This window comes from Cucurbita maxima, unplaced genomic scaffold, assembly GCF_002738345.1.
Source record: "Cucurbita maxima cultivar Rimu unplaced genomic scaffold, Cmax_1.0 Cma_Scf00047, whole genome shotgun sequence".
Taxonomy (NCBI): domain Eukaryota; kingdom Viridiplantae; phylum Streptophyta; class Magnoliopsida; order Cucurbitales; family Cucurbitaceae; genus Cucurbita; species Cucurbita maxima.
The window spans coordinates 599,803-618,426 of NW_019272063.1; the positions used below are offsets into that span (position 1 = coordinate 599,803).

At 37.8% G+C, this 18,624-nt stretch overlaps 3 protein-coding genes across 5 annotated transcripts; 1 reads left to right on the plus strand and 2 right to left on the minus strand.

The window, feature by feature from the left end:
* Window positions 1-464: 464 nt before the first annotated feature.
* Window positions 465-3,621, plus strand: LOC111470688 (protein FAR1-RELATED SEQUENCE 7-like). 3 transcript variants are annotated; one of them, XR_002715096.1, is made up of 4 exons: window positions 465-859; window positions 977-1,533; window positions 1,609-1,732; window positions 3,187-3,254. XR_002715096.1 is itself a non-coding variant. In XM_023116267.1 (3 exons), the coding sequence occupies exons 1-3, from the start codon at window positions 853-855 to the stop codon at window positions 3,379-3,381; spliced, it is 759 nt and encodes a 252-aa protein (XP_022972035.1). In that variant the 5' UTR covers window positions 465-852; the 3' UTR covers window positions 3,382-3,621. The 3 variants fall into 3 exon arrangements, 1 of the variants encoding a protein (XP_022972035.1); XR_002715095.1 differs by having other exon boundaries at window positions 977-1,732; XM_023116267.1 differs by lacking the exon at window positions 1,609-1,732 and having other exon boundaries at window positions 3,187-3,621.
* A 388-nt stretch (window positions 3,622-4,009) lies between these two features.
* LOC111470686 (ATP-dependent DNA helicase 2 subunit KU70) lies at window positions 4,010-14,669 on the minus strand. Its single transcript, XM_023116265.1, has 19 exons — window positions 14,467-14,669; window positions 14,282-14,359; window positions 13,052-13,168; window positions 12,311-12,425; window positions 11,486-11,591; window positions 11,218-11,335; window positions 11,047-11,130; window positions 10,902-10,960; window positions 9,876-10,009; window positions 9,740-9,783; window positions 9,391-9,467; window positions 8,580-8,727; window positions 8,179-8,240; window positions 6,920-6,980; window positions 6,548-6,640; window positions 6,358-6,475; window positions 5,226-5,328; window positions 4,926-5,106; window positions 4,010-4,383 (listed from the first exon to the last, which is right to left on the minus strand). Exons 1-19 carry the CDS (start codon window positions 14,530-14,532, stop codon window positions 4,270-4,272), a joined length of 1,878 nt encoding a protein of 625 aa, XP_022972033.1. The 5' UTR covers window positions 14,533-14,669; the 3' UTR covers window positions 4,010-4,269.
* Window positions 14,670-15,549: 880 nt separating this feature from the next.
* Window positions 15,550-18,087, minus strand: LOC111470687 (chitinase-like protein 1). The gene is made up of 4 exons (XM_023116266.1): window positions 17,927-18,087; window positions 17,449-17,841; window positions 17,205-17,364; window positions 15,550-16,287 (listed from the first exon to the last, which is right to left on the minus strand). Exons 2-4 carry the CDS (start codon window positions 17,825-17,827, stop codon window positions 15,870-15,872), a joined length of 957 nt encoding a protein of 318 aa, XP_022972034.1. The 5' UTR covers window positions 17,828-17,841; window positions 17,927-18,087; the 3' UTR covers window positions 15,550-15,869.
* Window positions 18,088-18,624: the final 537 nt, after the last annotated feature.

Here is an 18,624-nt window from a genome sequence, read left to right on the forward strand (position 1 = left end):
ACTTAGATCGTTGTTAGCACTTTTAAATGCGGGCGAGGAAAAGCCAACATCTTATAGATTTCTAACATACTAAATTTTATTTTTAAAAAATGTTAATTAATCTATGGGATAAATTTAACATTTTTTAAAATTCATTATTGTTTTTTCTTTTTTCCTGAAAATAGAATTGAACCGCGGCCCAAACGAAACTAGACCAGTTGAAATCCAAACATTAACTCCACGTAAAGAGGTCCACAAAAACTAATTACGTGTCACTATATGATTCGTCCAATCTCACACGTTGACTTTTATGTTTGAAATCTGCCAAATCAATAGACGACACGTGGTTCAAAGCCGAATCCCCATCTTTACATCCTGAACCCGACCACCGCCACCACGGTCTCTTCCCCTCTCTCTCTCTCCGCTTCGAATCCCTCTCTCTCTCCCACTTTGATCAAATACCCTCCTGAAAATTTTCAGTAAGTTTCTATTTTCAAGTCTCTTCACTTATTAATTCATTTGGATTCTCCAGTTTCTAAACTCAACGATTCGACATTTTCGGGGTGATTTGATTTTGGGTTCTTTTTCTTTGATAGTTTATGGGATGTGGGGGTGCGTTTATTGGTGGGAAATCATGAAATTCGGTGCTGTTTGTGTGCTTTTTTTGTTTGGGAGATCGAGATAATGTAGGTCAAAATTTCAATGGACGGCCGAGAATTTCAATTATCTGTACCGCGTTTGAGTTTGGTGACTTGGGTCGTGTTTCTTTCCCTTTTGCACTTGATTTTTGTATGATTTCAGGCATTTGTTGAACTGATAAACTCATCAATCAACATAAATTCGTGTCATGTATGGCTTCTCATCCTTGTGTGCATGGAAGGTGTTTGTATAAATGCTTGCTTAGTGACTTTTTTCTGCAAGGATTAGTGTTCATCTGTTCCTTTTGATTTCATATTGGTTATAGTCTTTTATGAAAGGGATTGATTGTTGATTGCAGTGGAGTTTGGGGTTGATGGTGATAGTGAAGTGGTGGGAAATTCAACTCTGGTGGAGGATAGTAAACCACTTGATGAAAACGAAACAGGTGTAAGTTCGATCGAAAGGATTTTCGATCACGACCGGGATGAGAAAATCATTCAAGATTCATCTGGAAGGAATGCAATTCTGGATTCAGTTCCTGGATTGCCAGTAGTTCAAGGAGATGAGCCATATATTGGCCAGGAATTTGAAAATGAGGCAGCAGCTCATGCGTTTTATAATGCTTATGCTACTCGTGTTGGTTTTGTGATTCGTGTTAGCAGGCTCTCGCGATCGAGACGTGATGGAACGGCTATTGGACGTGCACTAGTCTGCAACAAGGAAGGTTACAGAATGCCGGACAAGCGGGAAAAGATCGTGAGGCAAAGGGCGGAGACAAGGGTAGGCTGCAGGGCAATGATCTTGGTGAGGAAAATAACTTCTGGGAAATGGGTTGTCACTAAATTTGTAAAAGAACATACTCATCCTTTGTCACCTGGGAAAAGTCGAAGAGATTGCATATATGATCAATATCCGGTAAGTTCTTGTTCCACATACCATTATTTGCATTCTCAATTCCTGACACTGTTACACATGTTGTTCTGATTGTAGTCTGGCGTGCATTAGTTGTAAATTGGATTATCTTGGAATGAATCATCTGGCTTTTTCCGAATAAGCTTTCTCCAGCAAGTTTGAGTTAAAGAAGTAAAATGGACAATGCAGCTATTTGAAACTGGTATTTTATCTATCTTTGTTGCTTTATTTGAGGCTAGGTGCACTTACCTAGACATCCTACATCCTCGATCCTCCCTCAAGGCGTGCACGCACATAAACACAAAAATGTTGTATTTAACCGAACATGTTTTTGAGATATAGGCTTCATAGTTACAGAAATTGGTGTACTATGACGAAGGAAAGTCATCATGCCTATCGTGTCGATGCCCGTTGAACCGACTCTAACTAAAATTGTGTACGTAAAGTGATAGATCAAACATGCGGGCTTGTCTTATGTTGTGCTTCTATCAATGATATCTTATTTTCTATTGTTTGATTGGCACTATGGGAATTTATGTGGAATTCAGAAAGAATATATGAGTTGTGAGATCCTATGTCGGTTGGGGAGGAGAACGAAATATTCTTTATAAGGGTGTGGAAACCTCTCCCTAATAGACGCGTTTAAAAACCTTGAAGGGAAAGCCCAAAAAGGACAATATCTGCTAGCAGTGGCCTCGGGCTGTTACAGTTGGTATTAGAGCCAGACATTGGGCGTTGTGCCAGCGAGGACATTGGGCTCCCAAGAGGGGTGGATTGTGAGATCCCACATCGGTTGGAGAGGGAAACGAAGCATTCTTCATGAGGGTGTGGAAACCTCTCCCTAATAGAAGTGTTTTAAAACTTGAGGGAAAGCCCGAAAGGAAAAGACCAAAGAGAACAATATCTGCTATAGTGGTTCTTCAGGCTGATACTATGAACGAACTTGGCATTATGGATTAGAGTGCACATTTCGTTAATACATTGAGAGTAAGGTTCATGTCTCTTCCCTCTTGAAATTGAGCTGGACATCTATGTTTAGTATGCTTTTTTATAAAGAAAATGATCGGTGGCCATTCTTCCACTTTTTCTTGCTTTCATATACCTTGACTAGGTTCGAATCTCCATTCTCCCACGTGTTTCTGTTGAACTCAAAAAGGTTGTTTATCGATTCCAGTTGATTTTTTTGTCTTATTTGTTGCATTACTTGCCACAAAGAGGGCACTCTTGATCTTACCTTCTCTAAATAGTTTATGTGATATGTTAGATCTTTGATCTCGGTCTCTTTGAGTAGTGTGTATCTTGCTAGTTTTGGTCCTCTCTGTTGGTACATTTAGCATGACATAGAAATTGATCTATCCTCTATAGGAGAGTGACTCAAGGAGAGGGCAGATTTTCTTTGTTCCAAGCGAGAAAGAAAGTCATAGGCACGTAGGTTCAGGGCCAGTTTGGGTCCCATTTGGATTCGTTGGCATTGGTTTCTAGCTTATGCCTTTGACTCTGCTCGAACCATTTCTTCTCTATTCTTTGTTATAATACTTAAAACAGTTGAGTGACTTTGTTTTTCATAGTCTCTTTGTGTGTACTTTTTTAGGCTTACTGCAATTGCCAATGCATATCTGGTTCTTTAACTCAACTTTTGCCATCCTTGCATTGCAGAACGAACACGATAAGATACGTGAGCTATCTCAACAGCTTGCAGTTGAGAAAAAGCGATCTGCGACGTATAAAAGGCATCTAGAAGTGATATTCGAATACATCGAGGAGCATAATAATAACTTGTCGAGAAAGATCCAACATATAGTAGACAATGTGAAGGAGATGGAAAACATAGAACAGCAGAATCTTAGATAGTATTTGGCCATACTTTTATACTTGCAATTTGGGATTTCAAAATGGGTTGCTGGATGGATGAAGAAATTGTTAGGTCAGTGGTATTCATTGTGATATCTTCCAGCATTTGGTTGCTAATTCAGTTTCACAAAAATGGAGTATTGCTTATGGTATTCATTGCATGTAAATCCATGTTTTGTACAGTATTCGAACGATTTTTATCTTATTTTGAGACGTTATTGATTAGCTCATCTTTATGAACATCGTAGTTGATTGCATGGAAATAAGAAACAACAAACAAGAACGGTTGTCGGGTTTTGATGGCTAGTTGAAAACCATGAAGTGGGTAATGTTAAAGATCAATTAGATGATGAAATGAATGTTAATTCAACAAGTATAACTTACCCTTAATCATGTGATCATAGGCTATGTATAAGAAAATTAAGAGTTCAAAAATTAAAACCACATCACAGTCAGAATCGAACGTTTCAATGTCGAAGCGAAGCTAAGAAGGCTAGAAACCAGAGGCAAAGAAGGCATATACGCTCACTGAACCATTGTGTATATATATGTGAGTATAGATCTTAACCGGTTGAGTATAAGTTCATAGAAGAGAATCAAAACTTATAAAACATTAAACCCGAACCTCAAAGAACAGCATCCAATCCCTATGCTTGTTTGGGAGACAAAGTTCAAACTACTTCAAAATAATCACTCAAAAAACATTTCTGTTCACTCGGATCATGTTTTTTAAGCTATCTGAACAGTGTTCTTAATTATGAAAAAAGAAGGAAACCAATCTTACAGCTGTGAACGTGTTGTTATGTCATCCCAAAGTGCAAAGCATTCCTCCATCCTACATGTCGTAAGGCTTAGAAGAAGCCTGTGAAGCATTTTGTCTCAAGCATCCTACTTTCCCATATGTGATAGTATCCTGCATATCAGGGCTTCCTTCTTTCCAGATACGGGAAGATCGTGTGCGGTCAAATAATACTTCAACTCGACAACCGACAATTCCTTCAGCTGCAAATATGGAGGCAAAACTTTCAAAGAGGTTGAATTACGGTGGTGGATGATTTCAAACCATTCGATAAACGAGGCACAAAAAATCAGTATATTATATGAATCTGCTGCCTCTTATATCTAGGAACCATGCTTCCTATATTAACACGTGTCCAACAAAAACACGCGGGAGGGTTTGGCAACTCGATGTCGGCTCTTCGCCACGAATTTGCCAATCATGAGTTGGGTGCTTTAACCATTCAGCCATGGAGAGCATCCACACAGAGTGATCGGTCCGCTACTTCGCGCAAATCCGAAGAAATTATCATGGCACAGATAAACGACTATCTTGTTCTATCGCTTTCTCCTTATAAGTTCATTCCATACCGGGCCAGACCGGAATAAGGCTTGGTTTACCTATGGATTCAAGGGTTTTAACAGGAGAAACTACACTGGCGACCAGTTGAATAATTTTATGAGTTTCAGAGTGGTGGACCCCTGCCCCTTCCATACTAGAAAAGAAGATGACAAGAAAGATGGGGAAAGAGATTGAGTTGTCTCACCTTTCCATTGTCAGCAAGGTCGGTCCAGTCATATTCTTTACACTTCTGAGCAGCACTCTCTGATAATGCTTTTCTCTTCTTTGAAGCTTCACTCACTTTTCCTTTACCAGCTTCTTCTTCCTCGTAATTTTCCCCATAAACCGATAGCTTGAATTCTTCTAATGCCTTCACAACCCCAGGTCTACAACAAAACATGCAGAAACAGAATGCCTTCTAAGCAGATAAAATAAGCAAAGGCAATAAGCTGTACTATTCTGCAGTGGTTTAAAAAAGAGAGACAAAGCTACACCATAATCATACCTAGCCATTCCTTCTTCATCAGGGACTGTTTCGTCGTTAACCTCGGGCATGTCATCTTCTTCCAGGGCTAAAGCCTGCAGTACTGCATAATGTCTCTGCAAGGCTGAAATATGTCTTTCATTATACATCAAGGATAAACATGCTCTCATAAAAAGTAAGGACACAAGTGATACCTTTTATCCGGCCTTTTTTTTTCCTCTTTTTTACTGTTGTGGTAGAAATCGTGTTTTTAGTGAAACCAAATTAAAGAAAACAATGGGGAACAAAAACAATGTCCAGCAGAAAGAGGCCCTGCCACAACTCTAGACCTACCAAAGTTGTGATGTCCCACATTGGTTGGGGAGGAGAACAAACCACCATTTATAAGGGTGTGGAAACCTTCCTCTAGCAGACGCGTTTTAAAGCCCCTTGAGGGGAAGCTCCCCCTCAAGGGAGAGCCCAAAGAGGACAATATCTGCTAGCGGTGGGCCTGGGTCTTCAATATCTGCTAGCGGTGGATCTGGGTCGTTACAAATGGTATCAGAGCCAAATACCAAACGATGTGTCAGCCTTATCGCTGTTCCCCAAATGGGGGTAGACACGAGGCAGTGTGCCAGTAAGGACGCTGGGCCCCAAAGAGGGGTGGATTTGGGGGCGGTCCCACATTGATTGGAGGAAGGAAAGAGTGCCAGCGAGGACGCTGGGCCCCGAAGGGGGTGGATTGTGATGTCCCACATTGATTGGGGAGGAGAACAAACCACCATTTATAAGGGTGTGGAAACCTTTCCCTAGCAGACGCGTTTTAAAGCCCCTTGAGGGGAAGCCAGAAAGGGAGAGCCCAAAGAGGACATTATCTGCTAGAGGATAGTAACAAAAATGTTGGGACACGGAAGAGAGGCATTAATTAGGGGCGTATGCATTTTATATGAGTTTATGTTACAGCAAGCAGCATGCCAACTTAGAATTCTGTAAACTACCATGTTTAATAAGGGAAGGAAAAAGTTCCACAAATAAAAATTCAGAAATAATAAATGCCAAGTGGTTGAGAAACTTGCAATTTACCTTTTTTTTTTCATATTAAAACTATTTTTATTCATTTCCATTTCAATTTTCTGGTTCCTAGCAAATTGAAGGTATGAATCTGTAACAATACCAGGATTAGCAAACTGGCAAACTGAGAAGTCTTTCAAGTCAATGCGTTTCATTAAAGCAGCGGCCTTTTTAACTTGATCATCAGTCGCTTTAGGTGCAACATTAGGATCCGGATGAAGCTGCAACATATTAAGTACTAATTAGCAGCAACTTTAAGAAACTACTCTGACCAACTAAAACATTTTTCTTGCCTCCTCAACATGTCGGATATCATCAGCATAAGGCAAATATAACATGTGCATTCCTGGTGGCTCGAGCTGTCCCCCAGCAGTAATAATCTCATCCTTTGTAGTTCCAATAAGACAAGTGCATTAAACTCAGAAATTAGAGCTCAACAACGCCTAAACCTTTGAGCAGTAAAATGACAACTGAAAGTCCTAAATGCAACAAAAGAAAAAAAAAAATCCATTCCGAAGCTTCAAAAATGTTCTCAACTTCAGTGATCTGATTTGATGTCCATTAAATCAATAACACAAATGAAAATTGGTAGCAGAGATGAGGAGAATAAGATAAAATGAGAGATGCATGACATTGCTAATGATAGTAGGATAGTTTCATCTTACTTGGGCCACAAGAGCAACTAGCTGGGGGCGAGATGGACTACCAAAAAAAGCAACTGCAAAACTGGGTAATAGAGAACAAAATGGTTATTGTATAGAACCACATCAGTTACAAATTTTAAAAATCTACCCATTAATCAATACTAAAATGGGGATTCAATGTTCATTTCAGTTACATATGTCAACACTTAATGGAGAAAGGATACAGTTCCAGATGGATTCTCGGGGAACCACATATTACGACAGATGGATGTACTTACAATCAAATTCTTCCCAATTGTCAAGATGTTTTAGCATAGAACACTTACAAGAAATTTCAAACTTAAAATTTATTCCTAAAGGATAAAGTAAAAACAAGAGAGAAAAAAAATATTAAGCTGAATCCGCCTACATACCTCGAATAGCTTGAATCAATGTTTTAAAAAGGTTTGTTCTCTTCAACAGACCCGACATCAACTGGGAAAAATATATCCCAAGCTTTTTTTTTCTTCTTCTTTGACAAGGGAACAAAACTTTTCAATGATATTATGAAATGTTATAAGTTCGAATAGGATTGCACGCCTATTGATAATTTGTGATCAACTTCCTTCTTTAGTATCCTATCCCAAGGGGAAAGTTGATTACCTGCCCCGTCATAGTTCTTAAAAATTTTCACCAAACATGATCCATTCTGTATACTATCTAAGGGATACTTCAGTTGTGGACCAAAGAGAGACCAATTTTTTACTTCAAGATTATATAGAGCTGGAAGATTCTAAATCTCTTCAATCTGAGCCCTTGGAGAAATTACTTCCTTCATTAATCTCTATATCCACGGCCCTTCCGTCATGATATCTAACATGAGGCTAGTTGATATCAGAATAAACCATACCAAACTTGCCACAGCATTGTTGGAGACCTTCTTCATAAGATACTAAATTTACTTAGAAACGGTATAATGCTCATTAAAGATTCTTGTTTCTCAGCACACTAAATTTCTTAGAATTTTCACCATCTTATTATTCATAATATTATATTTTTTTCATATCTAAAAGATTAATTGTTTCTCAAACAAAAAATGTTGCCACTTTTCTATGAGCTTTGCACTTGAGCCCCAAAGGACTGTCGCAGGTGCACTAAAAAACATTGGTACGTCGACAGTCATACAAATAAAATAACTGTGGAAGGAAAAAAGTTGCTACTATGAAATACAATTTTTGGACCAATGAAGAGAATCAATGTGTTTAATTATACAGGGTAAGGATGGGGTTATATGTACAAACCGATTGAGCTTCAACATGGATCTGTGGAGGGCAACGAAGATGCAAGTGCTACCAACCATTTCCTACAATAAAGACCGTCAAAATCTGGATTGGGGTTATTACGTAGACATTTGAACAGATTTCCTTTAATCAGTGATGACAAAATATTGAGGATCTTGAGAACCATCATATGTAGTTAGACAATATCCATCAGATTATTTATCATGTGAGTGGTTGTCAGAAGGAAGGAAAGAGGCCAGCGGTATTCATCATAGAGAGAAACAAAAATGTGAGTAGCCATCAAAACAGCCTAAAAGGTGAAAGCATGTTAAGGAGGCAGCAACTAACAATACACAATTTTGAAAAACACTAAGAATACAAATATACACAACACATAAAAGAGAGAAAAGATGCTAGGTAACCTGATCACTAGGATATAAAAATGTTGATGGCCGTAAATTGTGATAATCTTTTAAGCAACTCAATGGCTTGAAACCTAGAAGACGAAGATGCCCAGTAGCAACCCTCTTGATCTCTGATAACTCCTCCTCAGAGAACTTAATTACCTGACTAGATATTAAGAAAAATAATCACTGAAATTCACCAAGTAAAGTACGATCTAATAGACATGCAATAAAAGCAAATCATTTTCAGTTTCAATATATGTTATTGCTTCAATAATTTGCTGATGATTAGCAATTTCTACAAAAGCTTCTCTAATTGTTTTGATCAAGTTGCTCTTAAATAGTTGATACAAGATTTCATGAACAAAAAGATCGGTAAAAAAAAAAAAAAAAAGTGGTACATATATAGGTTGAGTCCTCTAGTGAATTATTATATAAATTTTTAATCTGGGATGCTTTTGCTTCTTGGATCATTCTGTTCACGTGGTTTGGTTTTGGCTTACGGTTGACTCATTGGAATTGTTGGGCTTAGTCCTTACTTCCTCGCTTCTGTCTCTTTCCACTAGACATAGTTTTTACTACAGAGGAAAACATACTAGTATATTTTCACAAATATACGAAGAAAAAAAATGCACTTACTTTTGCAAATGCAAACAAAAAATACATACCAAGTAGCGAGAAAAGATCCCTTATTTACTCTATGTAACCTCCTTTATCTTTCTTATTTCAGTAAAATCAAAGGAAAACGATACTTTGCAACGAAAAATATTAATTTCCAGAAGAAAACTTATGTTTTATATTAAGAAAGGTTAAAGTTTAAAAGGCTTACTTTTTATAAAGCTGAAATCGCTTTGAGGGTTCTGAAAATAATGCACCTGTATCCGCACAAATGAATGATCTCTCTGTCTGCATAATTCCAGCAAAAAACAAGCTTTGACTCATTACTAGTGCTTACATCACCAGCATTATAAAAGTTAGACTAGGAGAACAACTGAAAGCAATTCTATTGAAGTAGGCAGAAAAGATTGAGAAGAATGATTAGATTTGATTCATTCTCAATAACCATTGAGAAACTTTTAGATTGATCCTTCTGTCTCAAGGCATGATAAATACAATGTAATACAATCAACTTGCACCAGTAAAACCAGAACAGTGAAACCTAAATAAGATATTTTTACCTTCAACGGACGATTTGTGATAGAATCGAGCCAAGTGATTGCTCCTACAGTCAAGACAAGGAAGGTAATATTGAATATTAGAACCACAAACATGCATAAGCAATGTTCCAACTATAGGACATCAGGATTTTAGTACCAGGAAGGGTGGGACGAATCAATGCATAACTATTAACATCAATTGACAATTCATTGGTGATAGAGAATTTGAGACTTCTGACTACACGCTTCTTGAACATTCGTTTCTTCAGTTGATCCTTCATATCTTCTAATCTGAAAATTATGGTTGATAATAAAATATGTAGGAGACAAGTGAGACTAAAGTATGAATTCTACAAGAGATGAAAGAAAGTATAACATATGAGACACACATATTAATCTCACAGCACAGAGAACATGAAACACAATTTGCTCCATGTGCACCAAAAAGTACATACACAAACCAACATTCCCGAGGATTGGAAAATTCGGGATAAAAATAAATCATTTAGGGACCAAATAGCAGAACAAGAAAAGGTAGAGTGTACATTTGGACACTATATATTGAATATAGTAGCAAGCTAACACGTGCATTGCACATAATATAAAACATCTTTTCTGGATTTTTAACATGACGAACTTCACCCTCATTCTTATTCTCCCTAAGATACACAGGAAAGCAAAGCAAACTTGAAATGTCCTGGGGGGACAGAAAAGTACGGAAGCTCTTTGGCTTGATCAATTTTGAGAGGTCAGAAGCAAGATCAAAAGGAGGTTTTATTGAAGGGTTTTCTAGTCCTCGTTGATTATTCTCAAATGTTAAGAGGTCTGGATACCCAAGCTTAGTTAAGGATACTTCGCACAAGTTAAACGGCTAGATTTTCATTCATGCGGAAACTAAACTCAAGTCAATTAATCTTAGGATTATCAAATCTATCCAAAGTTCTAGAGGCATCTCATCTTCTCGTGATATTGTGAGGCCCCCTACAGGTATTCTCATCCGTTGAAAATATTCATCCAAATTTGTAAAACTGAAAGATAATAGGAAACGATAATATTGCATACTTTTTTTTTGGATAATCTCCCATTTTCTATTTGCTGTATTTTAAAAATAAAGAGCATTTGCTTTGACAAAAGGTACTCAACCCGATATCATTACTGTTGACAAAAATACTATTTACCATACCTATCTCCTGCTGAATGAACAAACTGAGCAAGCTCACCTCCTTCTAATCCAATCAAGTCCTAGAATGCAAAATATTCATCCAGTTCGTAAAATGAACATGATATCATTTACATACTGATAACATCAACTGTAAAGATACACGTACAGCATAGAAAAGAGAGATATTAAATTGCTCATTAGGGCAACTCAGCGGGATGAGTTCAATTGAAATGCCGAGATCTTGAGCATCCTGGAAAAGAACAGATAACTCTCAGCGGGCCTACTTCCACCACCAAAATGCACAACTCATCAAGCATTTAAAAACAAATGCACCTACCTTAGCTCTCTGTAGTGTGGTTCTTATCAAATCAAATTTTGTAGCACCTTTGATACTTCCAAAAGGATCATCTTCGTTTGTAAACAAAAGGATCCGCTTATCAACTGTTTTTGCAGATCTGAAACAAATTGTACGTGAAAACACTAATCAGGATAGCTTCTCTTTTGTGTTTGTGATGGGTGGATGGGTTGATATTTCACCAATTATACTGTAGATCAGTCAGAGAATACATAGAATAACTAAATTTCAATTGATAGCAATGTACTACCCTTTCCGCAGCAGGGCTTGCGCTACCCATATAGCATTGTAAAGAGAATTCTCACGAGAACCCGAGACAATGCCATACTGACTTCCAATCTCTTTCATAAATACTTCTGCAAAAATATTAATAATATTATCAATAATGAATCAGATATACCTTTATTAAAAATCCAGGGAAAATGATCTACCATCTAAAACAGTAATCTTCTTTAACAATGTAAACTATGATAACATATATTAACAGAGCAGCATCGATCTCAGATGTCTAGCAAACATGGACAATCCATAAACAGTATCCTCTTCTCACAGCCATGCTTGCAGTACTTGGTCATTCCAGGATCAGCAAAGAAACAAGAAAGCTAAATTCTTAGTTTTTCTTTTTCTTTTTTTTTTTTTCTTTCCTTTTTTTATCCTGGAATAACTCTTCTAAATTAAACCTCAAGGTTAGATGCTCATTATACCATTGGAAAATCAGCAATATCAAAGCATCAAGTTGTAGCTTTCAATGAACTTGTACAGATGAATCACGTTGTAGCTTTCATATATACTTTCGTTGGTAGTAGCGGTAACATAATTCTGTATAATTTATATCCTTTTCTTACATCTATCTGGATTTTAAAGTTTTATGTTCAGATTTTCCTTTCGCTACTAATTTCATTTCAACAATAACAAGGAGTACTTCCAACTCCTTCAGCTGCTAGAACTCCCATAGTTTGTTTTATGTACTTGATTGACAAAAGTACAGAAGAATCTCATATGTCCTATCTCACTAACTACATCAACTAGTCCTCCCAATGACCCAACATAAGTATCTTGTGTAGCTAGTAGTTACCCTCTAAGCTATCAACGGTTTTCAGAAGCCTTGCTGTTGGTCGATCAAGATCTTCTCGTTCAAAGACATTAAACACAAAGACACCATTTAGATCCTGCAAATTCTTTTTTTCCCTCTGGAAAGAATTAAAACAGAGAAAAAAAGTTAGGCGTCAACTTGTGCATGCCATAAATAGAAAATACTATTGGAATAAGTAGAATTACATTGAAGAACATAAGAAGCTGGTCATAGCTTCTCAATGGCCTTGGCGGCCTTGATAGGAGCAAGAAAAAGAGAGTAGTAAGTAAGAAGATTAGCAAGTGTAGCTTGTATAACTGTGTGTCTCCTCGCTATATAAATATGTGATATACCCCAATTATACAATTGTTTCTCCATATTTGCAAGAACCGGGGTCCAAAAGCTGAAAGATCGAGTGTTGCTATTTAGAGGGAGACTTGAGAAAGTAGTCGGCTAATAACCAATCTTACTACCAAAGGATGTTGCCAAATGAGATGCTAGATGTGAGTCAATACCAATACCCAAAAATTCTATTTTGAGGCAATTAATATCAAACTTGATACTTCCTCAAGTGGTGCATCAAGGATTTGCTGATTGGCCGTGAAGGCTGATTGATAATCAGTAATCGTAGATGGGAGGACCTTTTATAATCTATCAGAAAGCACTCCGGCTATAAAGTACATTTAAATTTATAAAGGAAACCTAAGTAAAAATAAGTCAAGTCTTACTAAGCCAACAACATACTGTGTTGAAAAAGCATATGGAAACTTCATCATAACTTCTGTTAATGATTTGTGTCTTCAATGATTGTGAAATGCAGCTCAAAACAACTTGGAAATGGGTTTCCTGCTTTTGATGTTCCTGGAAGCAAAAAAATGTAGTATTCAGCATATGCTTGATATCAAATTAAAATAAATAAATCAGAAACCATGAAGCTCTTTCAAGCATGGAGAAAGAGACTAATAAGAGCTAGAAATGTGGGTTCAAACAATGAAGCTCGTTTTGAGAGGTCTGAATATGGACTCTCCCAAGAAACTACTATTCCATTTCTGCATACCTCAAACCCCCCGACTTACTCTATCTACCACCAATCTTCACTTTTCTTCCTAATATTTCTCAACAGATACCCAACATATTCTAAGCATAAAAACAAAGTATACTGAAGAAAAGGGGTACTACAAGCCCTCTGCCCCACTTATCTAACCTACTCGCGTGGTTCACCGGTTCCACCGACTAGAAAGAGTGAAAAAGTGGATACAGAGGTGCGCTAGAAGTGGGGGGTGTGCTGTCCCTATTGGGCTGGGCCCTTCCCCATAAGGCCCCACCGTCGGGGCATAAGCGCCCTCTTGCTACCCATATGCGAGGCGCCGTCTTAGCCTTCCCTGACCAGGATCGCTCCCACACCAGTAGCGTTCGTGATCGGCCTACTCAACTGTGTATCGATCGTAAAGGCAGGGCGGCACAGCCCCCCAACCAAGGGAGTCATTACGTCCAGTGTGTCCCCCCTTATTCCCGACATGCTATGGTACCCCGGGATGGGTAGGAGCGGGTTGAGTCCGTATCGCCACGTAGAATAATCAGTTAAAGGAACATCATAAACTAAACTTTGTTTTCATTCAATTATAGTATTCTTGAGACCTCAGTAAAAAGAACTATCAAAATCTAAAATGAAGAATATTTAACCACGGATGAGGTAATGAGAAATCTTCCCACGAAAAGTTGAGGCAGTGAGAACGACCAAGCAACAACATTCCTTATTTCTGTCTCTTTTCCAAACGTCAGCTCCCACTACCAATAAGAACTCTACTTGTAGAGCATAGTATCCAGCCTTTTTGGCCTGAATACTCTTAACAGATAACGTTTACTTCAAGCTAAAGAATATATAATAAAATCCGAAGAGCTAGTTCAGCTCGAGGATTGAAATAACGACAAGATGACAGTAGCAGGGACAGCAAAAAGAGTGGAAGAACTCACGGAGGCGCAAGTCGTGCTGAACATTTTAGGGGAAGCATCCACCAAGTAAACCACCAGTTCTTTTGTTGACTCCTTCTCCTGTTCACCAAATTGAGTAGAGACAAATCGAACGGAACTAAGGAAATGGAGTGGGAAGAAGAAATACAGGTACAGAATGCATGCAGAATCACTTTTTGGTATTGAACCTGAAAGAGTGGATTGTCAGGATCGTCATCGTCGTCTCTGAAAACCTCATCTGGGTCCAAATCCATGGCGAGTTTGAGAGAGATGAGCACGAATGAGAGAAGTGCTGACGAGTTTTTTTCCTTCTTGCTCACAGAGAGATGCTGCGTCTCTTGCAAGTTTCGCTCTTTCGAAAGTTTGGATCGCCCGTTAGGGGAAATTGGTCAAAGTCGTCGTCATGTTTTTTTAGTTTTTTTCTTTTTATTCTTTTATTTCTATAATATCTTTAAATATTAAAAAAGTTTCAAAATTACCTTTGACATACTGATTTGAGTGACTCGAACAAGGCGAATAGAATTCACAACTCAATCCAACTTGAATTGGATTGTGTTGAGTTGTTTTTTTTTTATATTTAAAAAAATCATATTTATCCTCGTTACATTAATAACTAAAACGATTAAGTTCAAATGTCAAATGTTCACAAATCACAAACACATTATTAACCTCGGTTATAAACGGTAAATAGGATTGGGTTGAGTTGAATTGTAACCCTGTTTTCAAATTAGTAGGATTTGTCAGAGTTAACTTGACCAAAAAATGTCAACCACAAATCGATCTAAATTTTCAATTTTAAAAAAATTTAACCAAACCAAAAAAAAAAAAACTAACCCAACCCAACCTAACCTTTGGTCGTGTTATAATTAAAGTTGGGTAGTTCAAATTGAGACTATATCATTTGATTCACTAACCATAATACCATTAACGAGAACAGGTCTTCACGAGTCTTTAGCAAACCCACATATATAACACAAATTTACACAATTGCCCAAGTAAAATTTGTTGCCTGTTTGTTACGAAAAGAGGAAATGTCTCAATATTAAATAGCTAACCATATTCAGGATGATTTAGGTTCAAACTTAAGAAACATTCATGTTCAGTTTCTCCCAGTCTATAAGAGAGATTCAAAACTTCAACCTCCTCATCAATGATGAAGAAGATGTATACTAAATAAACACTACCATATTCATCATATCATAAGAACACGAACAAAATATCGCTAATATAAACATAAATATTAATAACCAAGATCTATAACTTGTATCATTAATGATTTATTCATGAATATCTATGGACAAATCAATATTTCTACACATTTGAGAGGGAAAAAGAGGAAATAGGCACTGCCATCAGACAAGGAAGAACATGTCGGCAACACACATTTCGACCAAGAAACCAAATTGTTCATAGTAATACAGATATATTATATACCAAGCGATTCATTGACATCTCAGAAAAACTGAAATCCTAGGAGTATAAATATGACAAACATACTGCACACTTTAAATAATTGTATAAGGATGTCTCGGTTCTTACTTGAACTAGTGGAAATTCTGGATGCTTACAACCCCATTGTCATGGATGGATCTCAAGAAGCTGCAGCTGGAGCGACGTAAGTTGGATTGAACGGAATCTGCTCAGCACATGAAAGCGTTTCGTGAGTCCCGGCCTCATCCCGACTAAGACCCATCAGATCGAGGTAGTATAGGTAATGAGAAATAATGTTGTTCATCGGGTCGATATCACCCTTCCCACAGATGGAATCTCCATAGAGAATGTTCATGGTTGTACCAAAACCAGGAACCCTTTTGGACAAGGTGTCGTTCTTTGTGGGTTTCCAATTGCCAACAAAGACATCATGGGGTGAAGGCTGTGACTTCTTCACTGGGTTCATCCACTTCCATATTGCAGTTTGAAATGCGATGGTTGCATTCTGCTCCACATATTCAGGATGATGCAACAGATCTATCTTCAAAGCATCGCCAATCTTACCGTAATTGTAATTCCTGGGATGACAAACGACAGAATGAACTCGGTTAAATTCTCGATGATATGACAAACACTTGTTGAAGATACCACATCCATAATCCATTTCCATCAAAGTTGCCAGAAGGTGAAGTGTGAGATCCCACATCGGTTGGGAAGGAAAACGAAACATTCTTTAAAGGGTGTGAAAACCTCTCCATAGCAGACACGTTTTAAAAACCTTGGAGGGAAGCTCGAAAGGGAAAGCCCAAAGAGGACAATATCTGCTAGTGGTGGGCTTGAGCTGTTACAAATGGTATCAGAGCCAGACATCGGACGATGTGCCAACAAAAAGGTTGAATCCCAAAAGGGGTGTGGAGACCTCTTCTTAGCAAACGCATTTTAAAAACCTTGAGAGGAAATCCAAAAGGGAAAGCTCAAAGAGGACAATATTTGCTAGCGGCAGGCTTGGGCTTGGGCTTGGGCTGTTACAAATGATATCAGAGCCAGACATCGAGCGATATAACAACGAGGAGGCTGAGCTATGAAGGGAGGTGGACACGAGACGGTGTGCCAGCAAGGACACTATCCCTGAAGGGAGTGTGGAAACCTCTCCCTATCAGACGCATTTTAAAAAACCTGGGAAAGCCCGAAAAGGAAAGCCCAAAAAGAACAATATTTGCACCTTGATTGCTACATAGAGATTGTTTCTAAACAATGTTCATACTTCTCTATAACCTGACCAACAACTTATCAGATTAGTTCCTAATTAGCTCTTTTTTCAGCTAGACATCTTAGATTCAGAACCTTTGAAGGTTCAAATTTCCATCCTCACATGCTATAATAGAGAAATGCAATTTGAGTATAAACAAGGAACACAGATATAAACCAAAGAAAAAACCAAATATACAAAACAAAATCCACTGGAAAAAGGAAATGGGGATAGAAAACTTCAAACCAGAAAATGGGCAGAGCACCACGGCCATAATATTGAGCACCAGGAGCACAAGGATAGGTAAGCTTGAAGTAGTCATCACAATAATCCTGGCTAGGACTCATCTCCTTATTGAAACAAAGACCCCAAGCAAGTGGCCCTCCTGTAACCACTCCATCACCACCTACAACCACCATTTCATCATAATCAACACCCAATTCAGCACAGAAATTTCACAAAAATCAGAAAGAAAATGCCCATTACTTACAAGAGGTCTTAGAGCCGACATGGCCCAAGAAAGCAGCAATCTCTTTCATCTGCATCTTCTTATCCCCAGTGGTTCCAAATCCGAGCGGCTCGAACTGAGCAGCAGCAACAATGAAGGAATGGAAGTCCCAGAACCCGACGGCATGGGCCACCGGCGAATTACGCTTCGAGAAGAGATTCTCAAATTGATAGGTCTCGAAATAGTCAGTAATGGTCAAATTGCAACAATAAGAAGACCAGGTACACTCCCACCCTCTATCACAAAGCTTCTTCCCCTTAACGATCTTAACCTTCGGCTTAATCGAAGGTTCATCTCCGCTCACTACCGACGCCATTACAACCAGCGCCAGTATCACCAGAAGAGAGCAATTCACAGCCATTTTCGCCTCTCACACTACAAACCAAGAAAGCACAACAAACATGAATTACAAACAGATTTAACAAGATTTCCATGAGAGAAGAATGAGCTTTCAACTTACCTCAAATGGCCGCGATTGGGCTGATTAGAAAGAGGGTGTTGTCCTTAACTTGCAAATGAACAAAAGAAGACAAAGGAGAAGGAAGAATCGTTAAAGGGGGTTAGATCGGGAGTCTTTTTCAGCTTGTAGATGCCATTGATTGAAGCCATTTTTTTTTAGCTCTGGAAGAAGTTACTGAGGGAGCGGTGAATATAGACCGTCCGATTGGAGGTTCATAGTTCGAATTTCCAGGCTGGACAAGGGAACCACAGAAATGCCGCACCGACACAAAAAAATAATTGAATAAAATAAAATTAGATTCATAATAAGCCATTGATTTTATTTTGATAAAATTTAGAGATTTGATGTGATGGATTACTTAATCATTTCTGTCTTTTTATTATTTACTTTGAATTTTAAGAAGTTAATATTTTATCTCAGCGTTAAATATTAAAACATGAATTGGGAATTTTAAAAAAATAAAAAATTGATTTTTGTAGAAAATTTTCATATTTCATAATCAATGGACAAAACTTGACCCAATTTACGCATTTTAGCCATTTCCCAAAAAAAAAATTACATTTTTTACTCAAAAAACCAACACAATTCCCACGTAGTAATTAAATAATAAAATGACTAAGAAATAAAATATCATTCGTACTTTATAAAATAAAATATAACCCCACATTGAATTCAAATAATACAAAACTTTATAATTA

Coding starts and splice junctions, on each gene's coding strand:
- LOC111470688 (XM_023116267.1), top strand. Junction 1,534..3,186: donor GCATATATGATCAATATCCG/GTAAGTTCTTGT, acceptor CTTGCATTGCAG/AACGAACACGATAAGATACG.
- LOC111470686 (XM_023116265.1), bottom strand. CDS start 14,532: ATGGATTTGGACCCAGATGAGGTTTTCAGAGACGACGATGACGATCCT. Junction 11,131..11,217: donor CCACACTACAGAGAGCTAAG/GTAGGTGCATTT, acceptor GTTCTTTTCCAG/GATGCTCAAGATCTCGGCAT. Junction 6,641..6,919: donor TAGTTGCTCTTGTGGCCCAA/GTAAGATGAAAC, acceptor GGAACTACAAAG/GATGAGATTATTACTGCTGG.
- LOC111470687 (XM_023116266.1), bottom strand. CDS start 17,827: ATGGCTGTGAATTGCTCTCTTCTGGTGATACTGGCGCTGGTTGTAATG. Junction 17,365..17,448: donor TGTCGGCTCTAAGACCTCTT/GTAAGTAATGGG, acceptor TGGTGGTTGTAG/GTGGTGATGGAGTGGTTACA. Junction 16,288..17,204: donor GGTGCTCTGCCCATTTTCTG/GTTTGAAGTTTT, acceptor TTGTCATCCCAG/GAATTACAATTACGGTAAGA.